This window comes from Mytilus trossulus, chromosome 1, assembly GCF_036588685.1.
Source record: "Mytilus trossulus isolate FHL-02 chromosome 1, PNRI_Mtr1.1.1.hap1, whole genome shotgun sequence".
Taxonomy (NCBI): Eukaryota; Metazoa; Mollusca; class Bivalvia; order Mytilida; family Mytilidae; genus Mytilus; species Mytilus trossulus.
This window is the reverse complement of record NC_086373.1, coordinates 54,753,410-54,771,514: the sequence shown is the minus strand read 5'-3', so window position 1 is coordinate 54,771,514 and position 18,105 is coordinate 54,753,410. Positions and strand designations below refer to the sequence as shown.

The 18,105-nt window shown below is 32.2% G+C and overlaps 2 protein-coding genes across 3 annotated transcripts in view; both read left to right on the top strand.

The window, feature by feature from the left end:
* LOC134727577 (uncharacterized) overlaps nucleotides 1-7,483 on the top strand; it is a 63,478-nt gene extending 55,995 nt beyond the window's left edge. The window contains exons 14-18 of the mRNA XM_063591960.1: nucleotides 1,217-1,298; nucleotides 4,193-4,263; nucleotides 5,017-5,091; nucleotides 5,440-5,580; nucleotides 6,311-7,483. Of these exons, the coding sequence (XP_063448030.1) occupies nucleotides 1,217-1,298; nucleotides 4,193-4,263; nucleotides 5,017-5,091; nucleotides 5,440-5,580; nucleotides 6,311-6,469 (528 nt within the window). The 3' untranslated portion in view covers nucleotides 6,470-7,483. The remainder of the gene's footprint in view (nucleotides 1-1,216; nucleotides 1,299-4,192; nucleotides 4,264-5,016; nucleotides 5,092-5,439; nucleotides 5,581-6,310) is intronic.
* Nucleotides 7,484-10,503: 3,020 nt separating this feature from the next.
* The window catches only part of LOC134727540 (uncharacterized), a 29,772-nt gene continuing 22,170 nt past the window's right edge, over nucleotides 10,504-18,105 (top strand). For both annotated transcript variants that reach the window (XM_063591931.1, XM_063591924.1), the window contains exons 1-6: nucleotides 10,504-10,779; nucleotides 12,960-13,234; nucleotides 13,798-13,877; nucleotides 14,348-14,471; nucleotides 15,449-15,523; nucleotides 15,906-16,000. In XM_063591931.1, the coding sequence (XP_063448001.1) occupies nucleotides 10,680-10,779; nucleotides 12,960-13,234; nucleotides 13,798-13,877; nucleotides 14,348-14,471; nucleotides 15,449-15,523; nucleotides 15,906-16,000 (749 nt within the window). In that variant the 5' untranslated portion in view covers nucleotides 10,504-10,679. The remainder of the gene's footprint in view (nucleotides 10,780-12,959; nucleotides 13,235-13,797; nucleotides 13,878-14,347; nucleotides 14,472-15,448; nucleotides 15,524-15,905; nucleotides 16,001-18,105) is intronic.

The following is an 18,105-nucleotide window of genomic DNA, read 5'->3' as shown; positions in this document are numbered from 1 at the left end:
TGTATCACTAGTCAGTTAACACCGAGGTTGTTAGTTCATCTTCTGTATCACTAGTCTGTCAACACTGAGGTTGTTGGTTCATCTTCTGTATCACTAGTCAGTTAACACTGAGGTTGTTAGTTCATCTTCTGTATCACTAATCTGTCAACACCGAGGTTGTTAGTTCATCTTCTGTATCACTAGTCTGTCAACACTGAGGTTGTTAGTTCATCTTCTGTATCACTAGTCTGTCAACACTGAGGTTGTTAGTTCATCTTCTGTATCACTAGTCAGTTAACACTGAGGTTGTTAGTTCATCTTCTGTATCACTAGTCTGTCAACACTGAGGTTGTTAGTTCATCTTCTGTATCACTAGTCAGTTAACACTGAGGTTGTTAGTTCATCTTCTGTATCACTAGTCTGTCAACACTGAGGTTGTTAGTTCATCTTCTGTATCACTAGTCTGTCAACACTGAGGTTGTTAGTTCATCTTCTGTATCACTAGTCAGTTAACACCGAGGTTGTTAGTTCATCTTCTGTATCACTAGTCTGTCAACACTGAGGTTGTTGGTTCATCTTCTGTATCACTAGTCAGTCAACACTAAGGTTGTTAGTTCATCTTCTGTATCACTAGTCTGTCAACACCGAGGTTGTTAGTTCATCTTCTGTATCACTAGTCTGTCAACACTAAGGTTGTGAGTTCCTACACCACATGTGGTCGTTACGTTGTATTCTAATCTTAATTGACTAGAATTGGTGAGTTCATACACCACATGTGGATGATATGTTGTATTCTAATCTTCATTGACTAGAATTGCAAGTTTTATCTCCAAAGGTAGGCTGTTCTTTCCAGTAACTACGACTTTAAATAGTGATAAATGCCATTTAACAACTGAGATTATAAAAAAGAATATATGGGTAACAAGAATATAAAACCTGGGTTTTCATACCCCATTCACAATTTCTCTTTGCATTGGTTACTGATGAATATATTGTTAAAGTTCACATCATATTAAGTTTCAAGCTGATGTCACAATTACTTCATGATTAGAGTAGCTAACCCTACCGCATACAGGATAATACGTTATGTTGGATTTTTAAAATTTGCACGAAATTTTTTTCAATTACTAAAGAAAAACAAAATATGCATTTGTTCAGAACTATAGAAAGTCATGTGTTCTAAGTGTGCTATATACACATTCATGTTCTTTAACTATCCTGTCTTATCCTTTTTCAGAATATGTCTACCTTGTCTACACCAAGCACACAAAGTCCTCGTATCCAGTCATCAAGGTGCTCTAATGAAAGTAATTTACCAGGTATATGGACCACAGGTTTAATACGATATCTGTTTTGGCAAATAATGTTTGAATTTTTGTATAAAAGTACATCGAGTTAAGTGAAGTTGACTGTTAAACCTCAAAGAGTTAATGTCATTCAATGTCATTCATCTACCCAGTTTCCGTATATATAAACTAAATTAATTGAATGGTTATCAACAATATCACTTTCTAAAGTTGTACGGAGGAATTGTAGAAAAGTTATTTTCATTTCCATGCATTGAGTTTAGTATCTATAAACGTATTCTAGTTCAAACCTCATAAGCCGATGCCAATGATGTTTGTTTCTATATTACCTGAAAAGTTATTTTGCTAAATTTAAAAAAAAAAAGACATACAAATAGCTTGCAATCAAACACAGGTTATATATTTTTTTTAAAGTAGTTTTAACCTTAAATTTTTAATCATGTCTTAGTTTACATATTGTCACAGTATCGACCCGATTTTTAAAAATGGAATGGAAAAAAAACATTTGTTTTAAATTAGGTGCGTCCGAAACGATTTCCTTGATTTTTAGTCACAAGGAGGGCTAAAACCTTAAGTTTCTACGCAAATGACAGCTTTTTATCTTTCTGGGTGATCATACTTTTTGTTTTAGAAACCGATGTTTTACAGCACGATTATAAGAATGAAACATATATATTTTCATGTATGCCTTAAAAAAATGTAACTGGATAAAATGAAACAAGGAATAAAAGTTTTTTTTTGTGTTTTTTTTAACTTATTTATTATAAATCAATATATCATAGATAATTAATTATTTCATACTTGATAATTGCATATCCATTAAATGAATTGATGTATAAGCTAAATAACGATAACGAATATAAGTAATGAGTTGTAGAAATTATGTTCTATGGTGTAATAGAAGCTGGATGCTAAGTTAATCAAATTGAATGGTTATCTTGCTTATTAAATATTTATTACATCAATTTGTTAATGTTTTGAAGATATGCCACAAATCTGATGGACATATTCATATTTACATAAATGTTAACATAAAAATAACTATCTTTTAAATATATATATGACTCTGATTACCTCAATTTCAAAAAGTTTGGTGTACATCTGTGTTTATTTAAAGCTAAACATCCCATGAAATAGTATGACAACTTTTATCGAAATACCATAGTTCTTAGCTTCCTGTTTTTACATACATTTCTCAAATTTTTATGAAAAATAAGTCCTTGAATGACGTTCGCCTACAATTTTCAACGCAACTAAATACTTTATGATAATATCAAATTCTTAAGGATAGTACTGCATTTGCGCATATGCAATGAAATCATAGCATCATTGTGTTGACGTCACTTCTTACACAAAGATAAGGCAAGGATAATACGAAAATACATTTTAGTTTTAACGTTTAAATCTTGATTGAACTTGTTTATTAATAAGTTTGATTTTTTTTTATACAACAATCTTTTTTCAGAAATCAGGAGTTTCTATTGTTTTTGTTCTACTATACTGAACAGTTTTCCATTTATAATAAATCAAATGAAGAAAAATCGGAATTTACAAGAACACAAACCTAGAGATGTTAATTCATATTTTGTTTGCATTTTCTAATAATCTAAAATTGGTAAACCAATCTCTATAGGTCTATTGTAGATCTAAAACATTCATTGTCATATATTTGACATCACTACTGGGTGTATCACATGCACCCAGTATATTTTATTTAAAATGTTACTCACGCGTGGAATTCATAGCACGACATACCTCATATGACTACCCAGCCAACGCACTCAGTCTCAATATTTCCTGAGTTCATGTAATGTAAATTGTTTATATCTCCAAATTGATTCCTTATATATTGACTTTACTAACAAGCTGGTGTAAGTTACCTAAAACATACATAACAAAAATACAGATCTTCAAGATATATTCATTACGGAAAGTATTTTTTTAAATGACATAAAGCTCAAGCACATATAACGTATGAAAACAACTTTCATATTCCTGTATTTTTACAGACATGAAAAATAAAAATGAAACCCAACATCCACATATTCCAACATACTTATTTAACTCATGTCAAACATTACTTAGCCTAAAAATATTTCATTCCTGGTGATATTTTAATAAATTCTAGAAAATCACTATAACTAACTGGATAAATTTATAGTATTGCTTGCATCTAATCCTACAGTAATAAAATGTTTCGGCGGCATTTTTATAGATTCTAAAATGGGTTTTAAATATAGGCCCGCCATCATCAGGGATTGTCCTATATTTCCTAATTTCGAATTATAGTTGATGTTAGCAAATCTGCTAAATGTTTGTGCCTTTTATATGCTATAATAGGGTTTTCTGTGAATATCTTATTGCAAATCACATCTTTTATGTAATACATGCCAATGTTTGATAATATCTTTTCCCAGTTTTTTATGCATGGGTTGTATTCTGTAGATAAAACCAAAGGAATTTTCTTTTTTCGTTTTTTAGAAAGTTTTCTCAATAGAAATTTTCTATTCCTTGTTCTTGCCTCATTTACACAATTATCTATCTCTTTCTCCTTGTATTCCCTCTTAATCAAGTTCAATTTGAACTGTGAAAGAATTTGTTCTAAATCATCATTATTACATGCCCATATGTAATTTGGGTATATATCTAGATACACCTTTCACGTGTATGACAGTGGCATAGAAATCCATTATATTGACAACAATGTATAAGCAAAACAAAAAGACGTAATATGTACATTAATATGAATAAACAGCTTAATTATTTTCGTTGAGAATTATCTTCATTATAGAAAACCAAATATAACCATCAGCTCTTCCCAAAAAATGATATCAGTGCTTTGACTAAACAGACACCTTACTAGTATATTTATCATTGCAATCATGGTTTAAACATTTTTTAAACAGCTGTCAATTCTCCAAAAGACGAAGGACGACGTACCATCTTAGATGACTGGGATGCTGCCACTAAACATAAGGTATGATATATTAAAATTGTGTGTCAGGTAAATGATATCAATGCATTTTGCTCTCTTTTCTCCATTGTAACTTAAATTTTAGGCATGACAGTGGCGGATCCAGGAATTTTCATAAGTGGGGGCCCACTGACTGACCTAAGAGGGGGTCCGTTCCAGTCACGCTTCAGTGATTCCCTATATAAGCAACCAAATTTTTTCCCAAAAAGGGGGGCCCGGGCCCCCTGCCCCCCCCCTAAATCCGCCTCTGCATGAAAGACATTTAGATTTAACACTTGACATGAATTGTATCACTTACTATCTTCAAACATTTTTATTTGACTTGAGGTATAATATAACCTCACAAAAATGTGTCTATATTTTCTGTAAATATTTGAGTGACTGTATTTTAGACATTTGGCTTTAGGAATATAGTTTTTCTCATCCAAATCAGTAATCACTTGAACATAGACATTATATAAATCATTCGATACCGATTTCATCTTATCATTCACATTTCGATACCGATTTCATCTTATCATTCACATTTCGATACCGATTTCATCTTATCATTCACATTTCGATACCGATTTCATCTTATCATTCACATTTCGATACCGATTTCATCATATCATTCACATTTCGATGCCGATTTCATCTTATCATTCACATTTCGATACCGATTTCTTCTTATCATTCACATTTCGATACCGATTTCATCTTATCATTCACATTTCGATACCGATTTCTTCTTATCATTCACACATTTTTTTGCAGAAAACAGAGCTGACCGAGGCAGATCTGAACCCACAATTCGTTCATGTGCAGACTATAACCAAAGGACAAACTTTCGTAAGTAGTAAGTTTTTTTTATCAGAACAAAGAAAATTAACTCTACTTTTCTTTTAAAAACCATTACATATGCTTCTATATTCACAATACACGAAATAAATAATCGGAAAATGTTCTTAACAGAAATATTTTAGGATCAATATTTTAGATAAGTGTATTTTCTCATTGAGTTTTTTTTTGCATATTGGATCTGATTAAAATGTCATTGTTCGTATTGTATTGTCAAAATGAAATTACCTTACGCGATTATAAAAAAAAATAATTAAAAAATAACAAACATAAAACCACAATGCAATATTTTTATAAATAAATGTAGTTAAAATTGCTATACGTTGTTCATATTTGCAGGGATTGCAATATATTTTATATAAAGATCAAGTCCAGCCTAGTTTTATAGTTATAAGTAATGGCGCTGAATGTGTTAAGATTAACAGACGGGTGTTTGAAGAAAACTTAACATATAACTTGAAAACTGACCTGAAGAAAAAGGCAAGTATAAGCCATTATCTATTACTGTAAAAAAAATCATTTGTTGTTGTATATTTAATATTATAATTCATAAATAAGGATTCAATTTGTATAAGATTCGTTGATAAATAAATAAATATTAAGCAAAATTAATGTTGTCAATGATCCCGGGTAGTAATGCAATCAGAAGTTTTTATTGAATAATTTTTATTCACGCCAACGCCTTAAATTTCTGAAAGTTCAGTCGACATCATAATTTGGCTCTTTGTCTCACAGTGAGGTCTTCAACCAGGACCAAGAGTTTACACATCAAATTCTGTCCTTGAAGCCGGTTTGGGCGGAATTCTTTGCCACCTGTCTTTTTTCATTCGAGCATATAGGAATCCGATACCCTTCCTGAAAATGTTATCTGAGGGCGTCCTGTTAGTTAGTCTTGAGTGTTGTGAAGACACAGTTATGTTTGTTATTCGCAGTGTTTTGGTGGTTGCCATGGTAAGTCGGCCCGTATGTGGCCCGTATGTCCAACTCAAAGACAAACAAAAGTAAACAGATCACTCCACACAAGACTTAAGTTTGAACAACACAGTCCTACCATAAAAAGCTCGTGTCTTCTTTGGAATATGTTATTATAATTATTATCGGGTTTTATATGAGTATGAGTCGAAAAGTTGAAACCAAAGTCCAATTTTTATGATATCGATTAGTTTATTCTCGTGACATTGATTTAATCAAATGTTTTATATGTTTTAAGGTTCCTCCTTATCCAACAGATGAATATATGCAAGACCGATTGGTTACACAAATGAACTGGGAATCATATAAAGACATTTTGATCAACAATATTGTAGAAGAGAGTAAGGGACACAACCATGACAGATATAGTTATAAATGTCCTGGAATAAAACTGTGATATGATATTATGGACAGATTTGTTTTATGTCCTGGTATAAAACTGTGAAACGATGTGGCCTGATACTAAATGTCCTGGAATAAAACTGTGATATGATATTATGGACAGATTTGTCTAATGTCCTGGTATAAAACTGTGATACGATTTGAACAAATATAGCACTCAATGCCCTGTAATAAAACTGTGATACACTATGGATATATGTGTATATAATGTCCAGCTTACTAAACTGTGTTACGTCTTGGACAGATACTTATTAAATGTCTCAGAAGAACACTGTGATAAGATTTAGACTGGCATAGCTTTAAACATCATAGAAGACAATTGATGTGGCTCTGACATACATTGCGATATTTTTTTTCTTATTGCCAATTTATCATGATATTAAGACTTTTACAGGGACATATATATATATAGATTCTTACATTGATACCAGTGGATTATCGGATTTATCCAATAATCCACGAGTAACTATGTAAGAATCTGTTTCTCTAATATTAAAAAGACATTTTCTTTTTTTGTTTACCGAAAATCTCTTCGAGTGCCTTTCACATTGCAGGAAGTTGTCAATTTCATTAACACCTGTTATCATATTTTGATTCATTCAGTTAGCTAAAAAGGTCGTGACCCTTAAAATCATCCAATGATCTTTTGAGATCACCAGCAACCACACGTTGATTAAATTTTTATACAACGGGTTCGGGATAAATTTCCATAGAATTAGAGAAATCAACATAAATGTCCTGGAATAGATTGTGATAAATTTAAAATACTGGTATGCATGTATTACTATGCCATAAAATTAATAATGCGCAAAATCTGCGGACGAATATAGTTATCAGCGGAAAAGAAAGATTCCCAGAAATAGTGAAGTGCTAATTGTTCTTGACGAACACTGAAAAGATCAGAATTTGAATTAATAGACGTTGCTTATATTAAGCGGTTACTCGTTTTGAATATTATGAACTGATTTTTTTTGGTGCTTATAATTAGAAATAAAAAATGATATGAGTGTGCATGAGAAAATAATGATAAATCATATCTTCTTATGATGTTTATTTAATCACTCCGTCAATATGTATATATTTAACAGCACACTTGGTAAAGTGTGAATAAAAATGAAGGGTCAAGTCTCAAAATATACGCTCCTGAAAAAAACAAGAAAAAAACAAGAACATAAAAACAAATATAAAAACAAAAGCCCAAAAATACGACAAAAAACAAAATACAGAGTTCAGCAAACCACAAAAACTGACTAGTTAAGCAGAAATTGCGATGCAAAAACCTTTTTGAGAACGTTTACAGAAACAAATGTACAAATATATTTTTTTATAGACATTATTAAAACATGCAAATGAAATAAAAACAATAACTATATAAAAAGCATATCAATACTGATAATAGTTTACAGTAATAACCTTTTAAAGAATACACACAGAAACTGCAGACTCAGTAGTATGTTTTCATATTACCGGGTTTTGACCCCTGAGTTTATACTTTTTTGTCAGTTGACATTTCTGTGATAGGACCTCCTGGTACTCATTCAAAAAAGAGCAATTAAAAGAACAAAAAATCAAGAGTACAAACGGAACAATTTCGAGAGAAAATTGCCTGTTTTATGTTTTCTATATACATCACTATTATCGGAAAACAGTAGGCACTGATTATAATTTATATCTGATTTTACTTTTTTTTGTTTGCTCTTACTTGACCGAGTACTAGGATGTCTAACCACACAGAAGGTAATTTGTCGAATTATAATATAATCCAGAGTCAACAGTTAGTATTTGAAAATGGTCTATAATTGATTGGTTGATTGATGTTTTGTGCCAATATAAGCACTATTGTGCTTTTTCGTGGCGGTCTCTTTGAAATAAAGAAGGTAGCCGAAGAGACTTTCGGAAGGATCTGGAACGTGGGGGATTCGAACTAACAATCTCAGTTTTGACAGGCTAGTGATACAGTATCACTCAACCACTCGACCACCGAAGCCCCTTCTAGACTCGTCGTGATTAATCTGATGATAATTATTCCACGCCATTCGATAGATATAGAAAGATATGGTATGAGTGTCAATAAGACACCTTTCAATCCAAGTAACAATTTATAAAAGTAAACCATTATGAGTCAAAGCACGGCCTTCAACACGGAGTCGTGGCTCACATCGAACAGCAAGCTATAAAAGTCCCCCAAAAATATTAGTGTAAAACTATTCAAACGGGAAAACAAACAGTGTAATCTATATAAAAATGATGAACGTGTGAAACTACACAAACAAACGACAACTAATGTACATAATTTACAATGTACGATGTAAAAAAAACTATAATGCAAAAAATGAATAAACAATAAAAAGATTCGAAAACAAAAACACAAAAATGAATGAACGGAAATATGGGATGAAACCAAAAAGGACCTTTTACTAAGTGTGTTCAACAGATAAAATGCATCATTTAAATCCATCTTAACCTAGCTCTGGTCAGTGGACGTTTCAACCTTCTCGGACTGACACACCACTGGCAGAAATTAAGATAAATTATAATTATTACAAAAAGTGAATTTCTTGGTTGCAAACGGATTTCAATTTTGATTTTAAAAACGAATCGCGCGTCTGGAGTATTACATTATAAGCCTGTTACCTTTGATAAAAATCGTCACAAATAATTTTTTGTAGTTAAAAATGATCGTTGTTACAAGTTAAAATAACGTTCGAAAAGTAGGTGACCGCATTAGACAGGTGACTGCAGAAACGAGTTAAAATTTATATATATATATATAGAAAACGTTTTTGAGGGTTTTGAAATTGACCATTAGAGGCAGGTGATTCCTGAAACGATGTGATCTTAAAGGTAGTATATTGAAATGTAAATAGATATAAGACGTCAATGGGACAACAACCACTTAAAGAACATTGACCTTTCTTCATTGTTACCGAGCCAACTTTGACCATGACTATAATATACAGGGTTTAATATCGAATGAAGACAACGGCGCGACGTTACAGTCTATGAATAGTGAAACTAGATTACTATTTAACGGGATGAAACAAAACTACAGAACTATTTAACCAGTTGTAACGCAAAATAACATGTGCATGTTTTTTTTTGTTTTTTTTGGGGGGGGGGGGGGGGGGGTGGGGTTGTCATGTATTTATACTTTCAATGTTTCAATTTCCTGTTTGATCTATATCCATATATTGTACAAGAACCTTTATGTTTTCTTTTGATTGGCTTCCGAGCTTCTTTCAAAATGTGTTTCGATCAACAGTTTTACATCCCAAAAAGATTACAAAAAGAAACACTCAATTCTTAGATATCATTAGGAGAAGTCTATGTACTAAGAATCTAGGAAAACCTGAACTTTGTGATACAACTCACGAAAAGCTACACATATTTTCTTTCGTCCATCAGTTTCATTATACTTTTGTATGAATGGAATGTACAGTATCTTCCATTTGCTGCTCTACGCGGACAGATAGTTGAAATGTATTTTACAATTTACCATCGCAAAAGTTTATAATAAAATCCACAGAATACACATCTCATTCGGTAAGGGATCATACGAAAAATAATGTATACATTTCTAAAATATTTTCTTCCAAAAATAAAATATCGAATTGCATTTGTAAGATTCCCATCCGTTACTCATGCACAGTTGGTATGATTCATAATTGGACTGAAACTTTTAAGAATAAGCGTAGATATACATGATTGACAGTTCGTTTATAAAAATAGATTTTGATTTTTTCAAAATGGAAAAAAAACTATTATTCTATTGTAGCAGTTGAAAGTAAACAAAAGTATATTGTCAAATTTAAATTTTACATGTTAAAAATATGGCCATAAGTACAAAAGGATTAGAAAGGGCGATAATAATCAGTAATTAAATCAGCCGTGTAACAAAATATAATTACTGACCTTTAAAGAAATATATACTTCATAAGTATTCTAGTGTTTGGAATAGTAATACAAGTTACTTTTAAATGACAGTTTTTTTGTTTTGTGGACCATTTCCTACCTTTTATGATATGAATTGGGTTTTGTTTTAAATTTCAGTCCTTAACTACTAATTATTCTAACAAAATTGTGAACCGATCGATTTTAATGGTCTAGACTTACATATTTAAAAAATATTTCACTGGATTAAATATTCATGATGATTTAAGTTAATTAGAAATACATAAATCCTAGTTGAATAACATACATCCAAAATGGAGACTCTTATAACTGCTCCGAAACCAGGATCTAGTGCTAGTTCTAAACGTGTACAGTTCTCAAGGAGCAAGACAGAGATCGACCTGCCTAGTAAAGGTACGATTGTTTTATATATTGTTTTATTAGTATTTTTTAAATTTGATAATATTGGTAAACTGCTTCCGTGTATTGAAATTTTGATTACGATTACTTGTAAATTGAAGAACTTGTATAGCTACAATATATTTTCCGTCACTTGAATTTAACATACAATGCATGCAAACCCAGCTTACATAGTTAAAAATACGTAAAGTTTAAATTAACTGAATTTTCTGTCATATGTAATGACTTTCACGCGAAAATTTGCACACACATTGTATTTTGTATCGTGTGTAGTGCATCTAATGCGTATAACTCAATTCTTATATTAGGAATGTGAATAAAGAGGTACTTCAAATAAAGATGCTAACTATACAACATAGTACCATATCAATAAAGGCTTCAATTTAATAACGCTCGGTCTAGAAAAAGTACATGAACACAAAGATACACTGAAGTTGTTTCATTGGCAATACTGCCACATGTACTTATTTTTATATGTATGAGGAAAGAAAGCCATTAAGTTCTTGCGGTTTTTTTTTATATATAAAAAGTGAAATATAACAAAAAACACATCAATATAGAAATAAGAAGATGTGGACATGTTCTTATTTTTATATGTTTGAAGAAAGAAAGCCGTTAAGTTCTTGCGGTTGTTTTTGTTTACATAAAAAGTGAAATATAACAAAAAAACATATCAATATAAAAATAAGAAGATGTGGTATGATTTCCAATGAAACAACCTTTTATAAGAGACCAAACGACACAGAAATTAAGTACTACAGGTACGGCCTTCAACAATGAGTAAAACCGATCCCGCATTGTCAGCTATTAATGGCCGCTAAATGATGACAAATGTGAATCTATTCAAACGAGAAAACAAACTACGTAAAAACCTTAACTTTAAAAGTTTATTTGTGAAGCTACGTAAGCAAATGTCGCCTTGATAAGATAAACCACATTCAGTTTTGCTAATTTAGATTTTAACTTCATATTTCATTTCATTCATAAACGGACATGTTTTCTGTTTGTTTTGATTGTTTTATTGAATATTGTAAATATTTGTAGTATGTTGAATTACAATATAGAACAATAACATTATATATAAATCCATAAGTAAATATAAACATATAAATAAATAAATACATACATACATAGATGAATAAATAAACAAACAAACAAACAAACAATAAAAGCCTTTAATTTAGATATAAAGTTGATACACATGAAATTTTAATGAGCTATCATTTCAACAAATGCAATTTAAATTTAGGAATAAAGTTTGTATTAAGTCATATCAAATTAAGAAACCTATATCGACGTTCTTCTATTCAGTTAAATTAATGAATATATTTGCATCTAATGAGTTTTGTATGAGAAAAATAGATGGTATTAAAACTGTGTAAAGAAGTTTACATTATTTTATTGAAATTCGGTTCAAACGTTTAAGAGTATTTCAAATCTACCCAATCTAATTAAAATATAGTTCTCAGATTTCGTTATACTCGTGTTTGTAGATACAAATAGTCGAGTTAATATGGATCAACATTTTAATCAGACCGAAATCTACCCTTTTCATCATTTAAGATGACATAATGTGTTGAAATAAAGCCACTAAATAGTTTAAGAAAATTTCATAGAGCATTCCACGGACCCTGTATCGCGCCTGTAATTGCTGAGCACTGTCAGTGTAAAAGCTTTATATCGACTGTAAACTTTGAATCCGATTTGTTAGTAAAATAACTGAGAATAGAAAATCAACTTTTAGATTCTTGATCTCTGATATTAGCCGGGTGCGGGAGTTTCGCTACATTGAAGACCCATTGGTGGTCTTCGTATGGTGTCTGCTCTATGGTTGGGTTGTTGTCGCTTTGACACATTCCCCATTTCCATTCTCAATTTTATTTGTTCCAAATTTTAATGAAAGTTTACAAAATTAGCATGTCGAACAAAAATCAACTCCGGCGGGAAAAAAATCTATCAATTAAATACTGATAATAAAAATGATACGGATAGTCTTATGGTTCACAAAATTCCATATAAAGCTTTGGCGAAGTTATTGGTTTTAAAAAAAACTTAAACAAAAGACTGAACACAAATATTGCAATCGCAGACACCGACGACGGAATAAGTGATCACATAAAATGTGACAGGTTCGACAAAAAAATATTCAATTATCTTTTTTTAATGTTATACAGATGAGTATCCAAGACGAACGAAATCAGCTACTAGACTTTCCTCCAGACGTTCGCGTCGCTTATTCTCTGAAGGCGCAGTTACATCAACCTTAACAGACACCGGAAGTTCACCTAGACAACAAATGTTGCTGAGAAGAGTGCTAAAATCACGTGACAGTAGACGATCCAATAAAGAAGAAGGGAAATTCCCGTCCCCAACAACAGACTATAGACGACTCGGTAGTGTCAGATCGTATGAGAGTAGTATCAGCATAGCTAGAAAAGAAAGGGATGCAGTAGGTTTTATAAATCACATAATTTTTATATATTTATTGTTAAAAAGTTAACGGAGGACATTGATATTCGTGTAAATTCTAGCTCAATAATTTAGAATTTTTCAGCAGTTTTTTCTGAATAACAAACATTTCAGAGGGAACAGCTAAATGATGCTGAATTATTTGGCTGTATCCAAATAGTTCGATTTCCCCCGAACGACAAATCAATTATCAAAATTAATGCATTCGTTAAACCATTTGCGTCTGGTTCAAATATCATTGTCTTCACAAATAAAAAAAAATGTTTCTTAGACAGACTGTAGCGTTGACCATAAATACTGGAACATTTAAATTGGATAATTGACATTAGCTGGTTCCGATTCAACTAATGATACATGTAGTTAGATAGATTCTTCATGAATGCAACGAAAAGGTAGACATACAGTCACGTGATTATCTATATTAGCTGTTTATGATATATTATGGTGCCAAAGTTTTGATACTCAAAAACATAACTTGACAATGCTCAAAATCATTTAATAAATTACATTGTTATAAAAGCATGCATATATTTTCATTTGTAGAAACTGAGGTTCAAGCTGAAACTCTGGACGCATGCGCTCGTTTACTTTCAGAAGTTACACAAGAAAATAATTCGAAACAAGTTAGTGAAAAAGCTGTATTATACATTTGTAATTCTACATGAATTTAACAACATCACAAAATTCTCGCATTTTAAAGATTAGCATATATTTTCTATAATAGTAAGTGCCTAAAGAACAACGATAAACTATGACCATTTTGACGACCATTTTGATGACCTTGAATGTACTTTAAATTTATTCTGATAACACAAAAATATATTGACCAGTTTTCTATGAACCCATAATAAAGATGATAAAAGTTATTTCTTGCAAATGATTACACATATTTTTTTATTTCAATTCCCTGCTTAGTCGAAAGTCAAAATAGTCTTCTTTGACAATGATTGATACTTTTTATTACCAGGTATATGGAGAAAAGTATATGTTGAAAAGATATAGTATCTGGTCAAAAATTTATATATTCACAACAAATCTAGAATATATTTTACGCTATTATACATAAAAAAACAAAAAATTATTGATTCTCTAGTCAGGAGTTGGAAGCATTTAAGAAACAAATGGATTTTACTGAAGGAAACTTCGTTTCATCAGAAGACAGCACGAGCACAATTCATATGGGCTTAGATGTAGATCGTTTCAAACCAGTCACCCAGGTAAAAAACTCTTATAATGGTTTTACATCATTTAATGCAAATATTTTTTCAATTATTCCAAACTTTTAAGAAATAGCACCAATGCTTACTTAAACCCAAAACACTAAAATCAGAGGAAACAGCTGAAAAAAATGTTGACACTTTATTCCCTCCATACAGTGAAAGCTATAATTGTTAGACTGTCTAAATTTAATAATAAAAAAATGAGACTTGTACACTTAACTGTACATACTGTTAGTTTAAACTAGAAAATAAAACGTCAATCGAAATTTATGATATATAGAAAGAATTCCTTGTTTTTACGAATACAGCAAAAATAACAAAAATCGTTTAAATGTTGACATGCAAACTTAAACAGATTCTGAAGTCTAGTGAATTTCTTTCACAATATATCCAGCTATAAATCGACCCGGCTATGAAAATGTCTTTTGCATAATTTAAACGAAAACTTTATCTCACCGATCTGCTATCAACACTTATTTCCAATAAAAAAAACCCACAAAGTCATTCACTTAGATTTGGATTTGGTGAATATCAAAAAGACAAAAGTAAGTTTTTTTTCACTGCATGTAAACTAACAATTTAACAGTTAATTTTAAAGCTGAACAGGGATAACACTGAAAAGTAATTTCAACATTTATTCGGGGTTGTCAATAATTTCTTTAGAGAACTTGTTTCGACAGGGAATAATTCAGCCGAATAAACAGCTTATAAATAGATAGATTTTAGAAATCGCACATAACAGATTTGTTGATATTTAATGCTAAATATTTACTTTTGATATAAAAAACGAACTCGAACAACCATTAGTCCTAAAGTAGCTAAAAAAAAAGTACACTTATTTGGATACTGAGAGGAAGACTTTCCTATTCTAAAAATTCCAAAGACCGGATGAAAATGGTTTCAAAACGAATTATGGAATAAATTAGCATTTTTTATTCTTTTATTCATTATTTTATGATATTTATTTCCGTTAGATACGCATGTCAAAGGAAGCAAAGAGAATATTACTGAAAGATCCTAAACTGAGGACTCTGGAAGAAATTAAACATGTAAGAATTTAAAGAATCATTTTTATAACAGCAGAGACAAGACCATTTCTTGAAGCGGTCAATTTATCAACAAAGTATACTGCAGCTGAGATTTTCAAAAAAAATCTTTAGGATAACAATCCATCAATTCATGTTACTGACACTCAACAATTATACATATTCAAACTTGCTTTATGACTTCAAGTATTCAGTGACTACCCAGAATGAATTACGAATGGCCAACCAATTGGGTTTATTAAATATTTTAAGTATAAGTTGACTTCATTTTGCAATCCGATCAAAATAGTTTGACCAGTGTCGAAAAATTAATACAATTAAAACAGTTTATTGTACATGAGTATATTTTTTTCTCAAAATAAATAACACGTTTCTTAATCGTTAGGTAAGAACAGATTTAATGGTGACAAAAACAGAGAGCATACAAACGTTACCAGAGGACTGTCAGCTTAGACTTGCAAAAAATGTTGGACTTGAAAGGTAACTAAACGATGATCACTAAATTTTCTTATTCTTGTCTAGACTGTCCCTCTGGTATCTTTCGTCCCTCTTTTACGTGAACGTTGGATAAAAAAAATACCGAGACACGTCTTACTCAATGCATATTCACACTGGTTTTTTAAGTTTAACACCAAACACTTCCGAGGAACCAAAAAAAAAGCCGCCCTAGGTTTACCTGGCAAACGGAAGAGGAATATATTAAAAAAAAATGCGGAAACGTAAAGCCTCGGTCACACCTTACCGGATAGCACGAACGGACGACTAACGGATGAAAATAAAAGTTGTCCGAATGACAAAATTGTTATCCGTTTGGAGTGCGTTGATGTACTGACCGAATAAAACGGACGCGTAACGGATGCATAACGGACACACAACGGATATGCAACGTACGAGAAATGGAAACGTACCGGACAGAACGGATGTCGAACGTACATCCAACGGACGAGTACCGCATAAAACGTACACCTAACGAAAGCGTACCGGATAAAACAGATGAACAAGATATACGGAAAAATCAAAGGCGACAATAATAATACATGTAAATCGCATAAATATTCAAAATGTTTCTGTGTAACTGGTTTTGGTTTGGTCTTCAAAATTCCACTAAAGGGCAGTGGCTGGCCTGAATAAGAGCTGATTGATTGTGAAGCCGTGCCTATACGCTAAGATCGATTATGAATAATAAGAATTCACGAACCTTAAGAATTCTGACATACCAATAATTGGCATTTCTGACTCGAAATTTTCAATTGGCATTTATCCGTTTCAGAACCGTTCATCATCTGTTTTATCCGTTATACGTCCGGTATGATATCCGTTTTATCCGTTGAGTCCGTTGGTGAATTTATCTTCCAGACTCAACGGATGTATAACGGACACGTAACGGATACAAAACGGAAACGAAACGGACGAATACCGTAAAATACGGACGCCAAACGGACGTTCAACGGACATTTTATCCGTTGGACGTCCGTTCAATTTTGAACATGCTCAAAGGTTCCACAGGACAGAACGGACGCCTAACGGATGAAAATAAAAGTTGTCCGATGACAAAATTGTTATCTGTTGGGAGTCCGTTGATGTACTGACTAAATGAAACGGACGCGTAACGAATGCATAACGGACATGCAACGAATATGCAACGGACGAGAAACGGAGACGTACCGGACAGAACGGAAGTCGAACGTACATCCTACGGACGAGTAACGCATAAAACGGAACAAAACGGAAGCGTACCGGAAATAACGGATAAACAAGATATACGAAAAAATTAAAGGCGACAACAGTAATACATGTAAATTGAATTAATATTGAAAATGTTCTGTGTAACTGGTTTTGGTTTGTTCTCCAAAATGCCGCTAAAGGGCAATGTCTGACCTGAATAACAGCTGCTTGATTGTGAAGATGTGCCCTTATTCTAAGATCGATTATGAATAATAAGAATTCATGAACCTTACGAAATCTAATTGGCATTTCTGACGAGAAATTTCCAATTGGCATTTATCCGTTTCAGATCCGTTCATCATCTATTTTATCCGCTATACGTCCGTAAGAAGTCCGTTTCACATTCGTTCAACATCCGTTTTATCCGTTAGAAGTCTGTTGGTGAATTTATCTGCCAGACCTCCAACGGATGTATAACGGACACGTAACGGATACAAAACGGAAACGAAACGGACGAGTACCGTACAAACGGACGCCTAACGGACGTCCAACGGACATTTTATCCGTTGGACGTCCGTTCAAAGTTTTGAACATGCTCAAAATTTTCCCCCGGACAGAACGGACGTCGACAGATAAAACGTACGCTTAACGGATATGCAACGGATATGGACGGACGCCTAACGGATAAGAACGAAGTCTAACGGACATGAACGGATTGAAAAGTCCGTTCGAGCTATCCGGTAAGGTGTGACCGAGCTTTAACAATTTTTATCAAAATAAATGTAAAAAAAATGAGGAAAAGAGTACTACAAAAATGCGGAAACGTAGTGCCAATTTGCGGAAACGTAAAACGCCGATTCACACTCTGAAAAACAGTTAACTCTAAGGATAATTCTGCGACCTCTATCGGCATATAGCCT